At 46.9% G+C, this 16,717-nt stretch overlaps 4 protein-coding genes across 4 annotated transcripts; 3 read left to right on the forward strand and 1 right to left on the reverse strand.

Moving 5' to 3' along the window:
• The first annotated feature begins 192 nt into the window (after nt 1–192).
• LOC6725681 (cytochrome P450 4g15) lies at nt 193–6,435 on the forward strand. Its single transcript, XM_002106649.4, has 6 exons — nt 193–955; nt 1,560–1,757; nt 2,190–2,372; nt 4,674–5,371; nt 5,467–5,758; nt 5,868–6,435. The coding sequence occupies exons 1-6, from the start codon at nt 757–759 to the stop codon at nt 6,029–6,031; spliced, it is 1,734 nt and encodes a 577-aa protein (XP_002106685.1). The 5' UTR covers nt 193–756; the 3' UTR covers nt 6,032–6,435.
• A 236-nt stretch (nt 6,436–6,671) lies between these two features.
• On the forward strand, nt 6,672–8,289 carry LOC6725682 (ubiquitin-like modifier-activating enzyme 5). Its single transcript, XM_016173754.3, has 2 exons — nt 6,672–7,109; nt 7,202–8,289. Exons 1-2 carry the CDS (start codon nt 6,829–6,831, stop codon nt 8,133–8,135), a joined length of 1,215 nt encoding a protein of 404 aa, XP_016038940.1. The 5' UTR covers nt 6,672–6,828; the 3' UTR covers nt 8,136–8,289.
• Nucleotides 8,290–8,407: 118 nt separating this feature from the next.
• LOC27208620 (signal peptidase complex subunit 2) lies at nt 8,408–9,402 on the forward strand. The gene is made up of 2 exons (XM_016184182.3): nt 8,408–8,595; nt 8,732–9,402. Exons 1-2 carry the CDS (start codon nt 8,557–8,559, stop codon nt 9,290–9,292), a joined length of 600 nt encoding a protein of 199 aa, XP_016038941.1. The 5' UTR covers nt 8,408–8,556; the 3' UTR covers nt 9,293–9,402.
• A 342-nt stretch (nt 9,403–9,744) lies between these two features.
• On the reverse strand, nt 9,745–15,634 carry LOC120285322 (dentin sialophosphoprotein). Its single transcript, XM_039297242.2, has one exon. The coding sequence runs from the start codon at nt 15,428–15,430 to the stop codon at nt 9,911–9,913; it is 5,520 nt and encodes a 1,839-aa protein (XP_039153176.1). The 5' UTR covers nt 15,431–15,634; the 3' UTR covers nt 9,745–9,910.
• Nucleotides 15,635–16,717: the final 1,083 nt, after the last annotated feature.

Below are 16,717 nucleotides of genomic sequence, written 5' to 3' on the forward strand. Positions count from 1 at the left end.
ATGCCACATTAAAATATTTAAATGTGCATTGAACTATAAAAGTGTACTTGGAATATTTTTGTTCAATATTTAAGTTAGTAATTGAGTTTAGCGGAGCAACTTTTAGCAAGCCGATGCATTTGCTTGCGAGCTGGATGCACAGTTTTTTTTCGCAGTGCACATATGCTGCACATTGTTGGCTATAAAAGTCGTTCGCACCGTCGGCGCTGTCTAGTCGCTGGAAAAGAGGCGCGAGGAGTGCGAGTGCGCGGGTCCAACGTATCCAATTTATACACACATCCAGCCGATTCCGAGTCCGTAACTCCGCCATCCGATCCGGGTCCGGTCCACTTCGCTCCGCTCCGATCCCATCACATCTTTATCCATCGCATCCCCTGTGTGTGGGTTGTGATATTCGCGATCATTTCGCGCTTTTTGCCTCGGCGAGGGGCTGTCACCGTTTAGTTGTGCGCTGGCCGAGCAGCGAGTAACATCCGGTCCACCGATCCGATACGATCCTATCCGATCCCGATCCAACCCAGCCCATGGATAGCTGATCGATCCGTGTGTACTGTGTGGGAAGTGTGCGTGTGCCGATCGATTGGTTTTCTTTTTTGTTTTGGTGTTATTGCTGTGACCTGGTGAACATTGTTAACCGATCGAAACAGAGAGAGAGAGAGAGACGGAGAGAGAGCGAGAGAGAGAGAGCGAGCGGAGCGAGAGAGAGGGGGAGAGTGTGTGAGAGAGAAAGCAGGAGAAAGAGGATCCCGACAAGCAATGGAGGTGCTGAAGAAGGACGCCGCCCTGGGCTCACCCAGCAACGTCTTCTACTTCCTGCTGCTGCCCACGCTGGTGCTTTGGTACATCTACTGGCGATTATCGCGGGCCCACCTGTACAGGTTGGCCGGACGACTGCCGGGACCCCGGGGCCTGCCCATCGTGGGCCATCTGTTCGATGTGATTGGACCCGCTTCATGTAAATCCACTAGACTAAGTGCCCTTTTTTTCGCGGGAATAGCCCCTCAGCACACATAAGGGTTAAGCAGCCAGTGAGAATAACGAGGATAACCAGTTTTAAATACGGATTATCAGGCAAACTCTCAATTTAATTTAAATCAAATAAACATATTTCATTTTCAATATCTTTTAAAAAGAGATCCTGCTGCTATTGAGAAATCAATTTGGAACAAACTTTAAACTCTAAGAAAACATAACTACAAACATTTTTGAAACTTTTATAACACTAGTTTGAAAACTTTTTATAACACCTCTGAAAGTACACATTTATTTGAAGTTCTACTCTCTAGATTGTTGCTCAACGAAACTTTAATTCTGATTTAAAAGTAATTATCATGCATTTTCCTTAATTTAAAACATGAATTGTTAGTTTTTAGTCACTTGGGATAAAGTTTCCGAATAATAGTTAAATGAAAATTCTTCTCTTTCTATTTGAAGAGAGAACTTATTTCTGACTTTTAAAATATAACATATACTAGCGCACTAATTATCCTTTTTCCAAAATGTTCGTGGTTTTGAATTGACCCCCTCCAATTAATCCGTGTATCCTCGTATCCCCGCAGCTGTTTTCCGAACAGTCATCCGCAAGAGCGCCCCCTTCGAGCACATAGCCAAGATGTGGATCGGGCCCAAGCTGGTGGTCTTCATCTACGATCCGCGGGACGTGGAGCTGCTGCTGAGCAGCCATGTCTACATCGACAAGGCATCCGAGTACAAGTTCTTCAAGCCCTGGCTGGGCGACGGACTGCTGATCAGCACAGGTGAGGAGAGAGGGAAGATCCTCCCACATTTAAGGGGTGGTGTCCACTTGCCACTAATGCAATTTGCGAAATCATAAATTAATTAAGCGATCCGCTAGCCTGACAGTTGGCACAACAATGCCGCTATAAATAAAATCAACGTCGCAAAAAAGTCACGGAAAAAAATGCAGAGTCGTTTGCAGTGAAAATATACAAATTTCAAATGTAATAAATTCAAAATGATAATATGATAAATAATATTACACATATTGGTTAGAATTTAGAGGAGTTTATAGTAATATTATTTGGTCAACATAGAATTATTTGGTTTAAAACTTGAAACTTGTTAGCTTGAGTGATAATCATGAACAAATTTTGAAGATTGTTGGTATTTTTGAAGAGTAGCTTCCATGTACGATCGGTTCTACATCCCTGCTCCATCTATTGTTGCAGGTCAAAAATGGCGATCGCACCGCAAACTGATTGCACCCACATTCCATCTGAATGTCTTGAAGAGCTTCATCGAGTTGTTCAACGAGAACTCGCGGAATGTGGTGAGGAAACTGCGTGCGGAGGATGGTCGCACTTTTGATTGCCATGATTACATGAGCGAGGCAACCGTGGAGATTCTATTGGGTAAGTGAACAGATCTACAGATATATGGATATACAGATACAGATATATACAGATATACAGATACAGATAGGTGCGATATACGGATACGGGGCTAGAGATAGCCATACCATGATTACACTAAAGTACAGTCAACCCACACGCACTCGCACTCGCAACGATCATCCGAAATACCCATGCCATACGATACCATAGCATACCATGAGCATACAATCCAGCATCATCATCATCATCATTTCAGTTATATGCGTGCGCCCAAGTCACCTAATCCCCGCTAGAAACGCCGTGGATATGGACACATTATATTGTATGCCACACACAATTGAGTGCAGACCCATTTCCCTATATACTGGCAAATCAAAAATTTGCCGCTTTTGTTGTGGCCCCACAATGGGAGCAAATGAGCTATATGCATACATGTGCTTTTTCATATATATATATATATATATATGTGTATATATATTTCAAATCCCGGCCCCCGATTTAACCGAATTATGCCAAACTGATGCAAACTGGTTGGATTTGTCCCCCAAACGATCATGTGGCTTGGTTATGAAAATTCCATAAGTAGAGGTTTTTACTAAGTGAAAACTAACAAACGCAGATCAGTTAAAAAGTTAATAGATGTCTTATATATAGAGTAAATTTGCAGCATATTCAAAACATAACTATTGTAGCTAAAAGAAGGCCAAAGTTATTTGGGAATTTGAAAGTAATAGCAAAAACATATAACATGTACAAATATTAATGCTTTATAGAAGCTTAACAATAGTTTCAGTTTCAGTTTAAATTTCATGGGAATATTACACTGAGATATCTGAAAGATTCAAGTTCTATAGCAGCAATAAACAACCTCATATTTCTAGATGCAGGTTAAGGTAATCCCTATGAGTTTGGCCCACCCAAATGGGCATGTTTATGATCATGCCAATGCCACCCATACGGCAATTCGCTTAAAGCCAGACACGTTTTGGGCCTGGAGTGAAAAGTGAAACCGGCCAGAGCCTAGACAAATTGGCTGGTGGCCAATGTTAATGACATTGTGGAGCTCGGAGTGCTCGGCCGATTTGGGATTGATTTGTAGGCCATTGCATAATAATCCGAGCCCTGCACAATTGAAATGCAGCCAAGATTGCAGAATGCAATTGCCTTGGATTGGATTGGATTGGATTGGATACGATGTGATGCGATGTGATGGAATGGGTTGGAATGGGTTGGGATGTGATGGAACCGAGGCGAACCGAACCGAACCGAACCGAAATGCAGCGAATGAAAATGCAACGAATGCGGGACTCGCAGTCAGCAGTGCAATTAAAGCCACGTCGCACTGCCATTAAGCATTTAATCAGGAAAATTTGAATGCAACGACTGAGGTTGTTGTTCACGGCGATTATTAGTCAGGGGTATATGGGGTCTGGGTCTGACGCAAACGGGCAATTAGCAATTAAGAACTCAACGAAACGAACCAAAATGCCAGACGAAATGCGAATGAAAAGCCGGGCCAGTTTCCACAGGAAAAACCCAAATGTGTCATTGCATAAGCCAGATTTTCATATTCCTTTTCCGCACGAGCAAAATTCAAATTCAAATTTACTGACCTATCTCATTCGCAACCTGAATCTTTCAAATCGTTTTCAGATTGCGCTCTCACTTTCCCCGTACATTTCCTTTAGTTCACTTCCAGTTATAGACCGTGATTCACTGTGATTGCCAATCGAGAGCTTATCCACAAAAAATAAAATGCCAAATTCCAGGCTCGCAGTTTTCCCACAGCACAAAAACACACATGATTGTACACACGAAGCGGATTTGTCCGTAAGCTCGTTTATGCTGTCATCTATAGATCTATTTATGCATTGTATCTACAATTAGACAGGCGGTGGATGGATGGTGAGCTGGCGGGGAATCCGGGGTCTACCTCCGCCGCCTGTTGTCTGTTTGTTAAGTTCAATTGGCGCTTGGGTCAGGCGAGTGCATTCCACTTCCCCCCATTTGTGCTGGGGGTCCATCCCATCCACATCCACATGCCATCCCTTGCCATCTCATCTCATCTCATCTCATTCTATCCGATCTCCTCGCATCCGATCTCGATCGCAATCTGCTCTTCAAATCCAGATACGAGTCTCTGCACTGAAAGGAAAAGTGCGATTCAAATGTGATGGGATATTGTTTTCCAAGGGATTTCTACTTGGATATGGAGGTTATACCCATACTTCCCTTTAGTTATGAGTTAATATATATCACAACCTAAAGCTCCTTGTATAAATACACACCCTGCTGAGTGCTCCGTTTGGACCATTCCAGAGACTGCGATGGGTGTGTCGAAGAAAACGCAGGACAAGTCGGGATTCGAGTACGCGATGGCCGTGATGCGGATGTGCGACATCCTTCACGCCCGCCATCGCAGCATCTTTCTGCGCAACGAGTTCGTGTTCACCCTGACGCGCTACTACAAGGAGCAGGGTCGCCTGCTGAACATCATCCACGGCCTGACCACCAAGGTGATCCGCAGCAAGAAGGCGGCCTTCGAGCAGGGCACCCGTGGATCCCTTGCCCAGTGCGAGCTGAAGGCAGCCGCCTTGGAGCGGGAACGCGAACAGGATGGTGGTGTTGGTGGTGGTGACCAGACCGCATCAACAGCTGGCAGCGAGGAGAAGGATCGGGAGAAGGATAAGGAGAAGGCCAGTCCGGTGGCGGGACTGTCCTATGGACAGTCGGCTGGTCTCAAGGATGACCTGGATGTGGAGGACAATGATATTGGCGAGAAGAAGCGGCTGGCCTTCCTCGATCTTATGCTCGAAAGTGCCCAGAATGGAGCACTCATTACGGACACGGAAATCAAGGAGCAGGTGGACACGATTATGTTCGAGGGACACGACACCACGGCAGCTGGCTCCTCGTTCTTTCTCTCGCTGATGGGCATCCACCAGGACATCCAGGATCGCGTGCTGGCCGAACTCGACTCCATTTTTGGCGACTCCCAGCGACCGGCCACATTTCAGGTGGGTAACTAATGCCACACATCACCATAGTTAGTTAGTTATATTCTTGAATGTCGAACGTTAACCGCATAAAAATGTCCGCATTCCGATTGCAGGACACACTGGAGATGAAGTATCTGGAGCGGTGTCTGATGGAGACGCTGCGCATGTACCCACCCGTTCCATTGATCGCCCGCGAGCTGCAGGAGGATCTCAAGCTGAACTCGGGCAACTACGTGATTCCCAGGGGCGCCACGGTGACGGTGGCCACCGTTCTGCTCCATCGCAATCCGAAGGTCTACGCCAATCCCAACGTCTTCGATCCGGACAACTTCCTGCCGGAGCGGCAGGCTAATCGCCACTACTACGCCTTCGTGCCCTTCTCTGCGGGACCACGCAGCTGTGTGGGTAAGTTGCAGATATATAACACTGAAGCAAATTATGTGTATATTCGGATCGTCTATAATGAATAACATTAATGTGTTGTTTCATTTATTATACATTTTTTTTTTTTTAGGGCGCAAGTACGCGATGCTCAAGCTGAAGATCCTACTGTCGACCATTTTGCGGAACTACCGTGTCTACTCGGACCTGACCGAATCGGACTTCAAGCTGCAGGCGGACATCATCCTGAAGCGGGAGGAGGGATTCCGCGTGCGCCTCCAGCCGCGGACCAGGTGAACCCCGGTGGCCGCGACGAACATCAGCTAGGCGAACCAGGTGGACCAGGTGGAGCGGGTGGGGCAGGCGGAGCAGGCGGACAGCACACCGTACACCGTACACCGCAAACAATAAGCTACACAGAACGGACACTTATCCATACATATAACTCCACTTGTTGGCAAGTGATAGTCACCGGTTTATACAGTAATATTGATAATATTAAATAATAATAAACGTGCTCCCACACTCGATTTATTGAATAGTATAATGATTATTTTTTTGTCGCATTTAACACGAAAAGCAACCACAACTATCGTCATCTTCCTTTAATTGTTCTACTCCTCTTTTTTTTTTTGGTTATTTAATAATTATAATACCTATTTGTGTGTAATGATTTTGACAATAAATCTTTTGTGTAATTATACAAATGGATTTTAGTGGGAAATTGAAATGTTTTCATACAGCAAATAGAGTTAAGAGCCATTTGGTTGCTGTTATTACTCGTCTTCTATTTTATGTATTTTAAAATTTAAATATGCGCGCCATGGCAGCATTAACCAACACTGTACCAGCAAGCAAGGTAATTTGGTATGTTTTTGGTATTTAACTATCGACCCTTGGCCTTCACTAGCATGCGGCGTTGCCCCATCCCATCGAACGCAAGTACCAAAGTAATTTGGCCATCTGGCAGCACTGGCCAAAAGTGACACGGCGACAACGGGCTTAAAAGCGAAAGTTAACAATTAACAATTAAGAATTGCTGGCGACCACAGTCAAACACACGAGCCAGGAACTGGAGCCACCCCAACGCTAGGATGTCGCACGCCATCGACGAACTGCAGGCGATCATCGCCGATCTGAAGACGGAGCTGGAGACGGAGCCGAAATCCAGCGTTGGCGTCGCTAGCAACAGCCGCCTGGCACGCGATCGCATCGATCGCATGTCCGCCGAGGTGGTGGACTCCAATCCGTACAGCCGCCTGATGGCCCTGCAGCGGATGAACATCGTCAAGGACTACGAGCGCATTCGCGACAAGGCGGTGGCCATTGTGGGCGTGGGCGGCGTGGGAAGCGTCACCGCCGACATGCTAACACGGTGCGTGCACAGCGAGAAGAGAAGGGCAACAGTCATTCTAACTATGCTGTATTGATTCAAAGGCTATGTATTAATCAATTGATTTCCTGCAGCTGCGGCATTGGCAAACTGATACTCTTCGACTACGACAAAGTGGAGCTGGCCAACATGAACAGGCTGTTCTTTACGCCCGATCAGGCGGGCCTCTCCAAAGTTGCGGCCGCCGCCGCCACGCTGAGCTTCATCAATCCGGACGTGGAGATTGAGACGCACAACTACAATATCACAACGGTGGAGAACTTTGATCGCTTCCTGGACACAATATCGCAGGGCGGTCGGATAGCTGGCCAGCCGGTGGATCTGGTGCTCAGCTGTGTGGACAATTTTGAAGCACGAATGGCAATCAATGCGGCGTGCAATGAACGCAATCTCAACTGGTTTGAGTCGGGCGTTTCGGAGAATGCCGTCTCAGGGCACATTCAGTTTATCCGTCCTGGCGATACCGCCTGTTTCGCTTGTGCACCACCCCTGGTGGTGGCCGAGAACATCGACGAGAAGACGCTGAAGAGAGAGGGCGTGTGCGCCGCTTCGTTGCCCACAACTATGGGCATTACGGCTGGCTTCCTTGTCCAGAACGCACTGAAGTATCTGCTGAATTTCGGCGAGGTCTCTGACTATCTGGGCTACAATGCCCTCAGCGACTTCTTTCCCAAGATGACGCTCAAACCGAATCCGCAGTGCGATGACAGGAACTGTATAGTTCGGCAAAAGGAGTTCCAAGCCAGGCCCAAACCTGTTGTGATCGAAGAGAAGGCAGTCAGCGAAGAGCCGCTGCATGCCACCAACGAATGGGGCATCGAACTGGTCGCCGAGGATGCGCCACAAAGTAATCCAACGCCCGCCGAAACCCCAGTGATGGGTGAAGGGCTGAGGCTCGCCTACGAGGCTCCCGAGAAGTCCAGCGAAACGTCAGAGGAAACTGTAACTGCAGCTACCGCGGACGAAACCAGTCTGGAAGACCTGATGGCACAAATGAAGTCCATGTAAATTGATTCCGTACTCCGTATTTATAGACACTTTTTGTAAAACACACACTGTTTTTTTTTTTTGGATAAACTCCGCTTAGATTTGTGTAAAATTTGGGCCAAGCCATTTTTTATTTATTTAAATATAAAGTGCACGCTTTTGTGCGTCAAGCTAATTTATGCTCAAAATGATTGAAATATTTGAATTACGCGGGAAATTTCAATGCTAGCACTTTTTAGTATTTCAGTATTTTAAGCTTGCCCAATCTGGCAGCACGGGCAGCTAGCCAGATATCGATTAGCAGCGATAACGATTGTCAATTTTGTTGTCGCGTTGTCACACAAAAACGAAGAAAACTCCTGAATAAAGAGTTTTTCTGGGCATTTCACAAACTTCTCTTGGAAATCAAGGGCAGCAAAACGCAATAGAGAGCAGATAGAAGATGGGCAAGAAGGATGAAAAGTCACAGCAAGGCGAGGAGGTGAGTAAACCGGTTGCCGGCTTGGCATTTGGTCCATTAAGATGTGTTCCACGTCATTGTAGACTGTAAATATAATATGTTATATTATTAATATGTGCATAAACTAACTCGTTCCCTGTTTCATGTGCCCTGCCAGCTGGTGAAGGTCAACAAGTGGGATGGATCCGCGGTGAAGCACGCCCTCGATGATGCAGTGAAAACCTGCCTCCTTGGCGATCGTCCCCAGCTGAAGGAGCAATTCGGCCTGGTCAACACCCGTTTGGCCCTCTGCGCCCTCGCCGTTTCCGTGGCCATTATGGCCCATGCTTGGGACTTCACCCACCCCTTCCCGGAATCCCGTCCAGTGCTCCTATTCAGCGTTTTGGCCTACTTTGCCCTCCTCGGCATTCTGACCCTGCACTCCAGTTTCCGCGAGAAGGGCACCTTTGCGGTCGCCCTGCAGAAGGACAAGGAGCGGGAGCGCCTGTGGGAGGCCAGCTCCGATATGCGCAAGTACGACGACAAGTACCTGCTGACCCTCAGTGTTCGCGACACGAAAAATGGCAAGCGGCGCGAGCAGAGCAGCAACAAGTCGTGCGCCGCCTTCATCGATCAGAATGGCATCGTCCTGGACAACCTGGTGGCCAACGAGGTCAACCGTTTGTTCAACGCCTTGGCTGCCGACAAGAAGAACGCTAGCAGCCTTGCTTCTAATTAAACCAAATCCCCCACTTTTCTCTCATTAAATTGTACACTTTCGTGGTAAGCCGACTGTTTGTCGTTTGTAATAAGCGGAAAAACTATATAAAATGAATTCTTTGATTTACAGCTTATCATAAATTGTCTAAATCTGATAGAAACTTCGACAATGATTTGTGGGCTATTTCATGCTGATTTCAGGGTTTCAACTGCAAAAATCAAAAAGTTAGAGGGCGGGGATTTCGGTGGCGGAAGAGGAGAGGGTGCCCAAACTGGAACTGGCGGCGATGAGGAAACCCATATTGCGCTGATAAGGCCATTGGTATTATTTCCATATTTAACTTGGCAGTCAAAATTAGGGGTTGTCAAAATCAAAACGTGGTGTATATATTCCAAAATGATATATATTTTTAGCTGATACATATGACATACTAAAGATTTTGGCTACAAGAGAGTAAATATGTACGACAATCTCAAGTATATTTACAATATTTTATTTTAAATGGCACAATGTGGAGATGACCCAATCCTAGTGTACCCAGAAATCCGTGTCTTGTGTGTCTTGACCTTCTTTCTGCGGCTTCCGTCCTCCGGCTTCCTTCGTTAAAACATCTCATTATACATATGTTCATTTCCGTCACCATCTTCTTGGGGCAGACCGTCTTCTCTTTCCATTTGCCATGACCATACTCTCTTTAATGGATATAAATTTCTTCTCTCTTTCCAATTTCTCAACTTCTAACATCTGATGGGCCAGTTTCATTTTCATATTCTTCTGCTTTTCCAACATCTGTTTTACCATTTTCTCCTTGGCCTTCTTTAGAGCCTCCAATTTTTCCTTAGCTATCCTTAACCTCTTCCCAATTTTCTTTTCCAGTTCCGTCTCCGGCCTCTTCTTTTGCATTTTCGCCCAGGCCATCTTCTGGTTTTGCAAGTTTTGCTTTATCTTATCTTTCTTTTTTTTCTCAGGGAGCTTCTTTGATACCTTCCACCATTCTTCAATTTTCTCCTTATTCTTTTCCATTTTCTTTCTTTCCATCTCCTCTACCATGTCCAGCCCCTTCATCACTTTGCTCTCAGAGGGACCGACATCCTCGGCATGGTTACGTTTTAAGGAAGATTTCTTCCTTGGAATCATTATCTCTTTTTTGCTGGTATCAATGCTTTTAAAGCCTGGAATCATTAATCCATCTTCGTTGCTATTGACAGCGAAGGCCTGGGCACCGAATTTGCTGCCTTGATGACGATGGCCTAGCAAATTGTCCACATCCACCTCCTCCAGCACACTATTATTGGAATTACGGCTCATTGGATCCGGCGTGGGGCGCTCCTCAGGCTTCTTGGTGGTCACGCCGCCCCCTCGATCGGAGATGACATTCTCCAATGTGCTTGGAATGCTGGGACTGTCATCATCGCTGGTATAACAGCTGTCCCAGCCTGGAATCATCATTTCATCTTCGTTGCTATTGACAGCGAAGTCCTGGGCACCGAAAGTGCTGCCTTGATGACGCTGGCCTAGCAAATTGTCCACATCCACTTCCTCCAGCACACTGCTATTATTCGCATTATGGCTCATTGGATCCGGCGTAGGGCGCTCCCCAGGCTTCTTGGTGGTCACGTCGCCCCCTCGATCGGAGATGACAATCTCCAATGTGCTTGGAATGCAGGGACTGTCATCATCGCTGGTATAACAGCTGTCCCAGCCTGGAATCATCATTTCATCTTCGTTGCTATTGACAGCGAAGTCCTGGGCACCGAATGTGCTGCCTTGATGACGCTGGCCTAGCAAATTGTCCACATCCACTTCCTCCAGCACACTATTATTGGAATTACGACTCATTGGATCCGGCGTGGGGCGCTCCCCAGGCTTCTTGGTGGTCACGCCGCCCCCTCGATCGGAGATGACATTCTCCAATGTGCTTGGAATGCAGGGACTGTCATCATCGCTGGTATAACAGCTGTCCCAGCCTGGAATCATCATTTCATCTTCGTTGCTATTGACAGCGAAGTCCTGGGCACCGAATGTGCTGCCTTGATGACGCTGGCCTAGCAAATTGTCCACATCCACTTCCTCCAGCACACTATTATTGGAATTACGACTCATTGGATCCGGCGTGGGGCGCTCCCCAGGCTTCTTGGTGGTCACGCCGCCCCCTCGATCGGAGATGACATTCTCCAATGTGCTTGGAATGCTGGGACTGTCATCATCGCTGGTATAACAGCTGTCCCAGCCTGGAATCATCATTTCATCTTCGTTGCTATTGACAGCGAAGTCCTGGGCACCGAATGTGCTGCCTTGATGACGCTGGCCTAGCAAATTGTCCACATCCACTTCCTCCAGCACACTGCTATTATTGGAATTACGGCTCATTGGATCCGCCTTCTTGGTGGTCACGCCGCCCCCTCGATCGGAGATGACAATCTCCAATGTGCTTGGGATGCAGGGACTGTCATCATCGCTGGTATAACAGCTGTCCCATCCTGGAATCATCATTTCATCTTCGTTGCTATTGACAGCGAAGTCCTGGGCACCGAATGTGCTGCCTTGATGACGCTGGCCTAGCAAATTGTCCACATCCACTTCCTCCAGCACACTGCTATTATTGGAATTACGGCTCATTGGATCCGGCGTGGGGCGCTCCCCAGGCTCCTTGGTGGTCACGCCGCCCCCTCGATCGGAGATGACATTCTCCAATGTGCTTGGAATGCAGGGACTGTCATCATCGCTGGTATCACTGCTGTCCGAGCCTGGACTCATTATTTCATCTTCGAAAGAACTAAAATCCTCGCTGGTATCACTGCTGTCCGAGCCTGGACTCATTATTTCATCTTCGAAAGAACTATAATCCTCGCTGGTAGCAATACTGTCCGAGCCAGGACTCATTATTTCATCTTCGAAAGAACTATAATCCTCGCTAGTATCACTGCTGTCCGAGCCTGGACTCATTATTTCATCTTCGAAAGAACTATAATCCTCGCTGGTAGCAATACTGTCCGAGCCAGGACTCATTATTTCATCTTCGAAAGAACTATAATCCTCGCTAGTATCACTGCTGTCCGAGCCTGGACTCATTATTTCATCTGCGAAAGAACTATAATCCTCGCTGGTAGCAATACTGTCCGAGCCTGGACTCATTATTTCATCTTCGAAAGAACTATAATCCTCGCTGGTATCACTGCTGTCCGAGCCTGGACTCATTATTTCATCTTCGAAAGAACTATAATCCTCGCTAGTATCACTACTGTCCGAGCCAGGACTCATTATTTCATCTTCGAAAGAACTATAATCCTCCCTGGTAGCAATACTGTCCGAGCCTGGACTCATTATTTCATCTTCGATAGAACTATAATCCTCGCTGGTATCACTGCTGTCCGAGCCTGGACTCATTATTTCATCTTCGAAAGAACTATAATCCTCGCTAGTATCACTGCTGTCCGAGCCTGGACTCATTATTTCATCTGCGAAAGAACTATAATCCTCGCTGGTAGCAATACTGTCCGAGCCTGGACTCATTATTTCATCTGCGAAAGAACTATAATCCTCGCTAGTATCACTACTGTCCGAGCCTGGACTCATTATTTCATCTTCGAAAGAACTATAATCCTCGCTAGTATCACTACTGTCCGAGCCTGGACTCATTATTTCATCTTCGAAAGAACTATAATCCTCGCTGGTAGCAATACTGTCCGAGCCTGGACTCATTATTTCATCTGCGAAAGAACTATAATCCTCGCTAGTATCACTACTGTCCGAGCCTGGACTCATTATTTCATCTTCGAAAGAACTATAATCCTCGCTGGTATCACTGCTGTCCGAGCCTGGACTCATTATTTCATCTTCGAAAGAACTATAATCCTCGCTAGTATCACTACTGTCCGAGCCAGGACTCATTATTTCATCTTCGAAAGAACTATAATCCTCGCTGGTAGCAATACTGTCCGAGCCAGGACTCATTATTTCATCTTCGAAAGAACTATAATCCTCGCTGGTAGCAATACTGTCCGAGCCTGGACTCATTATTTCATATTCGAAATAACTATAATCCTCGCTGGTATCACTGATGTCCTTGCCTGGAATCATCTTCCCATCTTCGTTGCTATTGACAGCGAAGTCCTGGGCACCGAATGTGCTGCCTTGATGACGCTGGCCTAGCAAATTGTCCACATCCAATACCTCCAGCACACTATTATTGGAATTACGACTCATTGGATCCGGCGTGGGGCGCTCCTCAGGCTTCTTGGTGGTCACGCCGCCCTCTCGATCGGAGATGACATTCTCCAATGTGCTTGGAATGCAGGGACTGTCATCATCGCTGGTATAACAGCTGTCCCAGCCTGGAATCATCATTTCATCTTCGTTGCTATTGACAGCGAAGTCCTGGGCACCGAATGTGCTGCCTTGATGACGCTGGCCTAGCAAATTGTCCACATCCACTTCCTCCAGCACACTATTATTGGAATTACGGCTCATTGGATCCGGCGTGGGGCGCTCCTCAGGCTTCTTGGTGGTCACGCCGCCCTCTCGATAGGAGGTGTCAACTTCCAATATGCTTATTATGCTGAGACTGTCATCATCCATGCTATCACTGCTGTCCGAGCCTGGAATCATCTTCCCATCTTCTTTGCTGTTGACAGCGAAGTCCTGGGCACCGAATGTGCTGCCTTGATGACGCTGGCCTAGCAAATTGTCCACATCCACTTCCTCCAGCACACTATTATTGGAATTACGGCTCATTGGATCCGGCGTGGGGCGCTCCTCAGGCTTCTTTGTGGTCACGCCGCCCTCTCGATAGGAGGTGTCAACTTCCAATATGCTTATTATGCTGAGACTGTCATCATCCATGCTATCACTGCTGTCCGAGCCTGGAATCATCTTCCCATCTTCTTTGCTATTGACAGCGAAGTCCTGGGCACCGAATGTGCTGCCTTGATGACGCTGGCCTAGCAAATTGTCCACATCCACTTCCTCCAGCACACTATTATTGGAATTACGGCTCATTGGATCCGGCGTGGGGCGCTCCTCAGGCTTCTTGGTGGTCACGCCGCCCTCTCGATAGGAGGTGTCAACTTCCAATATGCTTATTATGCTGAGACTGTCATCATCCATGCTATCACTGCTGTCCGAGCCTGGAATCATCTTCCCATCTTCTTTGCTGTTGACAGCGAAGTCCTGGGCACCGAATGTGCTGCCTTGATGACGCTGGCCTAGCAAATTGTCCACATCCACTTCCTCCAGCACACTATTATTGGAATTACGGCTCATTGGATCCGGCGTGGGGCGCTCCCCAGGCTCCTTGGTGGTCACGCCGCCCCCTCGATCGGAGATGACATTCTCCAATGTGCTTGGAATGCTGGGACTGTCATTATTCTTGGTATCACTGCTGTCCGAGCCTGGAATCATCTTCCCATCTTCTTTGCTATTGACAGCGAAGTCCTGGGCACCGAATGTGCTGCCTTGATGACGCTGGCCTAGCAAATTGTCCACATCCACTTCCTCCAGCACACTGCTATTATTGGAATTACGGCTCATTGGATCCGGCGTGGGGCGCTCCCCAGGCTCCTTGGTGGTCACGCCGCCCCCTCGATCGGAGATGACATTCTCCAATGTGCTTGGAATGCTGGGACTGTCATCATTCTTGGTATCACTGCTGTCCGAGCCTGGAATCATCTTCCCATCTTCTTTGCTATTGACAGCGAAGTCCTGGGCACCGAATGTGCTGCCTTGATGACGCTGGCCTAGCAAATTGTCCACATCCACTTCCTCCAGCACACTGCTATTATTGGAATTACGGCTCATTGGATCCGGCGTGGGGCGCTCCCCAGGCTCCTTGGTGGTCACGCCGCCCCCTCGATCGGAGATGACATTCTCCAATGTGCTTGGAATGCTGGGACTGTCATTATTCTTGGTATCACTGCTGTCCGAGCCTGGAATCATCTTCCCATCTTCTTTGCTATTGACAGCGAAGTCCTGGGCACCGAATGTGCTGCCTTGATGACGCTGGCCTAGCAAATTTTCCACATCCACCTCCTCCAGCACACCCCAATTATTGGAATTACGGCTCATTGGATAAGGCGCGGGGCGCTTCCCATGCTTCTTGGTGGTCACGCTGCCCCCTCGATCGGAGATGACACGGTTCTTGTCGCCAAGCACATTCATGCTGAAATTCGTGGTTATCTTCCCGATATGGCAATGGGAACGGTGACACTAATTCGGCTGACTTGGGAAGAATTACACGGGAAAATAAAAAAATTTTATCCGCTGTGACGCTTTTACGTAGTGAACGACTTTGTTCAAATGAAATGACTCCAAGGAGCGTGCACCAAATGTCAACTTTCAACTGTCAAATCAATCGGCCATATTTGAAAAAATAAACAAAATGTCGATAGTAAACATTGTATGTACGGGGCTTTATAAGTGTTTCCTAATTTTTTTTTAATAGAAACTACTCCGTTTCTACTGGTTAACCCCCCCCCCCCCCCTCCGTCAGCCATTTTTTGGGGTTTCTCGCGATCCCATTTTCTATTTTCGCAGTGGCCAAGCATTTTCCCTAGGTCAAAAGCCGGATCTGCTAAACTTGAATGGCTGCCAAGAGGAGTTTTTGGCGAGTTCGTGGCAAGAAAATCCACCACCCGACCAAAAGAAAAATAAAATCATTTTGTAAAAAACCTGAGCAGATCCGGAGACGACAACATTATTAATAGACGGATGCTAAAGGTTTTTGCACTTGGTTTATTTCTGGTGCTCCGCATTCCTGAGATGCCGTCGTGGTGACAAAAATATATGCAACACACACGAGAAATGCAACCATAACGCATATCCACTGCATATCCCATCCAATACGATTACACTGAAAGAAAATAGCAAAGTTATGATTTTTAAACAAAGTAGAAATGGCGAGGTCGAAAATAGATTTATTCCTGAGGGAGGGATTAAAATGTACAATTTTATCAAAAAAAAAATGTTTTCTCTGTCACCAAGTAAACTTTTTTTTAAACTTTGGTTAGACTTATTTTAGATCTTAGTAATGATTTAGAGTGCACGAGAAATGTGCAGTGGCTTGCAAGTGGAGCACACACACCTACACACGGTGGGAAAACAGAGCGGGAAATGTTGGAGGGCGAGAAAAAGCCAGGGAACTGCAAGCAAGCATAAATATAAATATACATTTAAAATTGAGAATTCAATGAAGACGCGAGGTGCCAACTATTTGCGGCCTGTGCCACGCCAACACGCCCCGATAACAGGCGCCACCCAAAACGCACATTGGCTCCCAAAAACTATATCTTTATATTACGTTTCCACCTCATAACAATAATTGGTACATTAATATCATGCTTTGAATCGGCCGCTGTGTGACCATGTGCTTTCCGCCAAACTTAACATTGGAAACGTCTTACACATAGTTTTGTAAGATGAAATTGTGTTCATACAACTGTATATTAA

Source organism: Drosophila simulans, chromosome X (assembly GCF_016746395.2).
Source record: "Drosophila simulans strain w501 chromosome X, Prin_Dsim_3.1, whole genome shotgun sequence".
Lineage (NCBI taxonomy): Eukaryota > Metazoa > Arthropoda > Insecta > Diptera > Drosophilidae > Drosophila > Drosophila simulans.

Excerpts from the sequence above, each read along its gene's own strand:
- LOC120285322 (XM_039297242.2), bottom strand. The coding sequence starts at position 15,430 with ATGAATGTGCTTGGCGACAAGAACCGTGTCATCTCCGATCGAGGGGGC.
- LOC6725682 (XM_016173754.3), top strand. The coding sequence starts at position 6,829 with ATGTCGCACGCCATCGACGAACTGCAGGCGATCATCGCCGATCTGAAG. Across the intron at positions 7,110-7,201 it reads ACCGCCGACATGCTAACACG|CTGCGGCATTGGCAAACTGA; the intron begins GTGCGTGCACAG and ends GATTTCCTGCAG.
- LOC27208620 (XM_016184182.3), top strand. The coding sequence starts at position 8,557 with ATGGGCAAGAAGGATGAAAAGTCACAGCAAGGCGAGGAG. Across the intron at positions 8,596-8,731 it reads AGTCACAGCAAGGCGAGGAG|CTGGTGAAGGTCAACAAGTG; the intron begins GTGAGTAAACCG and ends GTGCCCTGCCAG.
- LOC6725681 (XM_002106649.4), top strand. The coding sequence starts at position 757 with ATGGAGGTGCTGAAGAAGGACGCCGCCCTGGGCTCACCCAGCAACGTC. Across the intron at positions 2,373-4,673 it reads AACCGTGGAGATTCTATTGG|AGACTGCGATGGGTGTGTCG; the intron begins GTAAGTGAACAG and ends GGACCATTCCAG. Across the intron at positions 5,372-5,466 it reads AGCGACCGGCCACATTTCAG|GACACACTGGAGATGAAGTA; the intron begins GTGGGTAACTAA and ends TTCCGATTGCAG.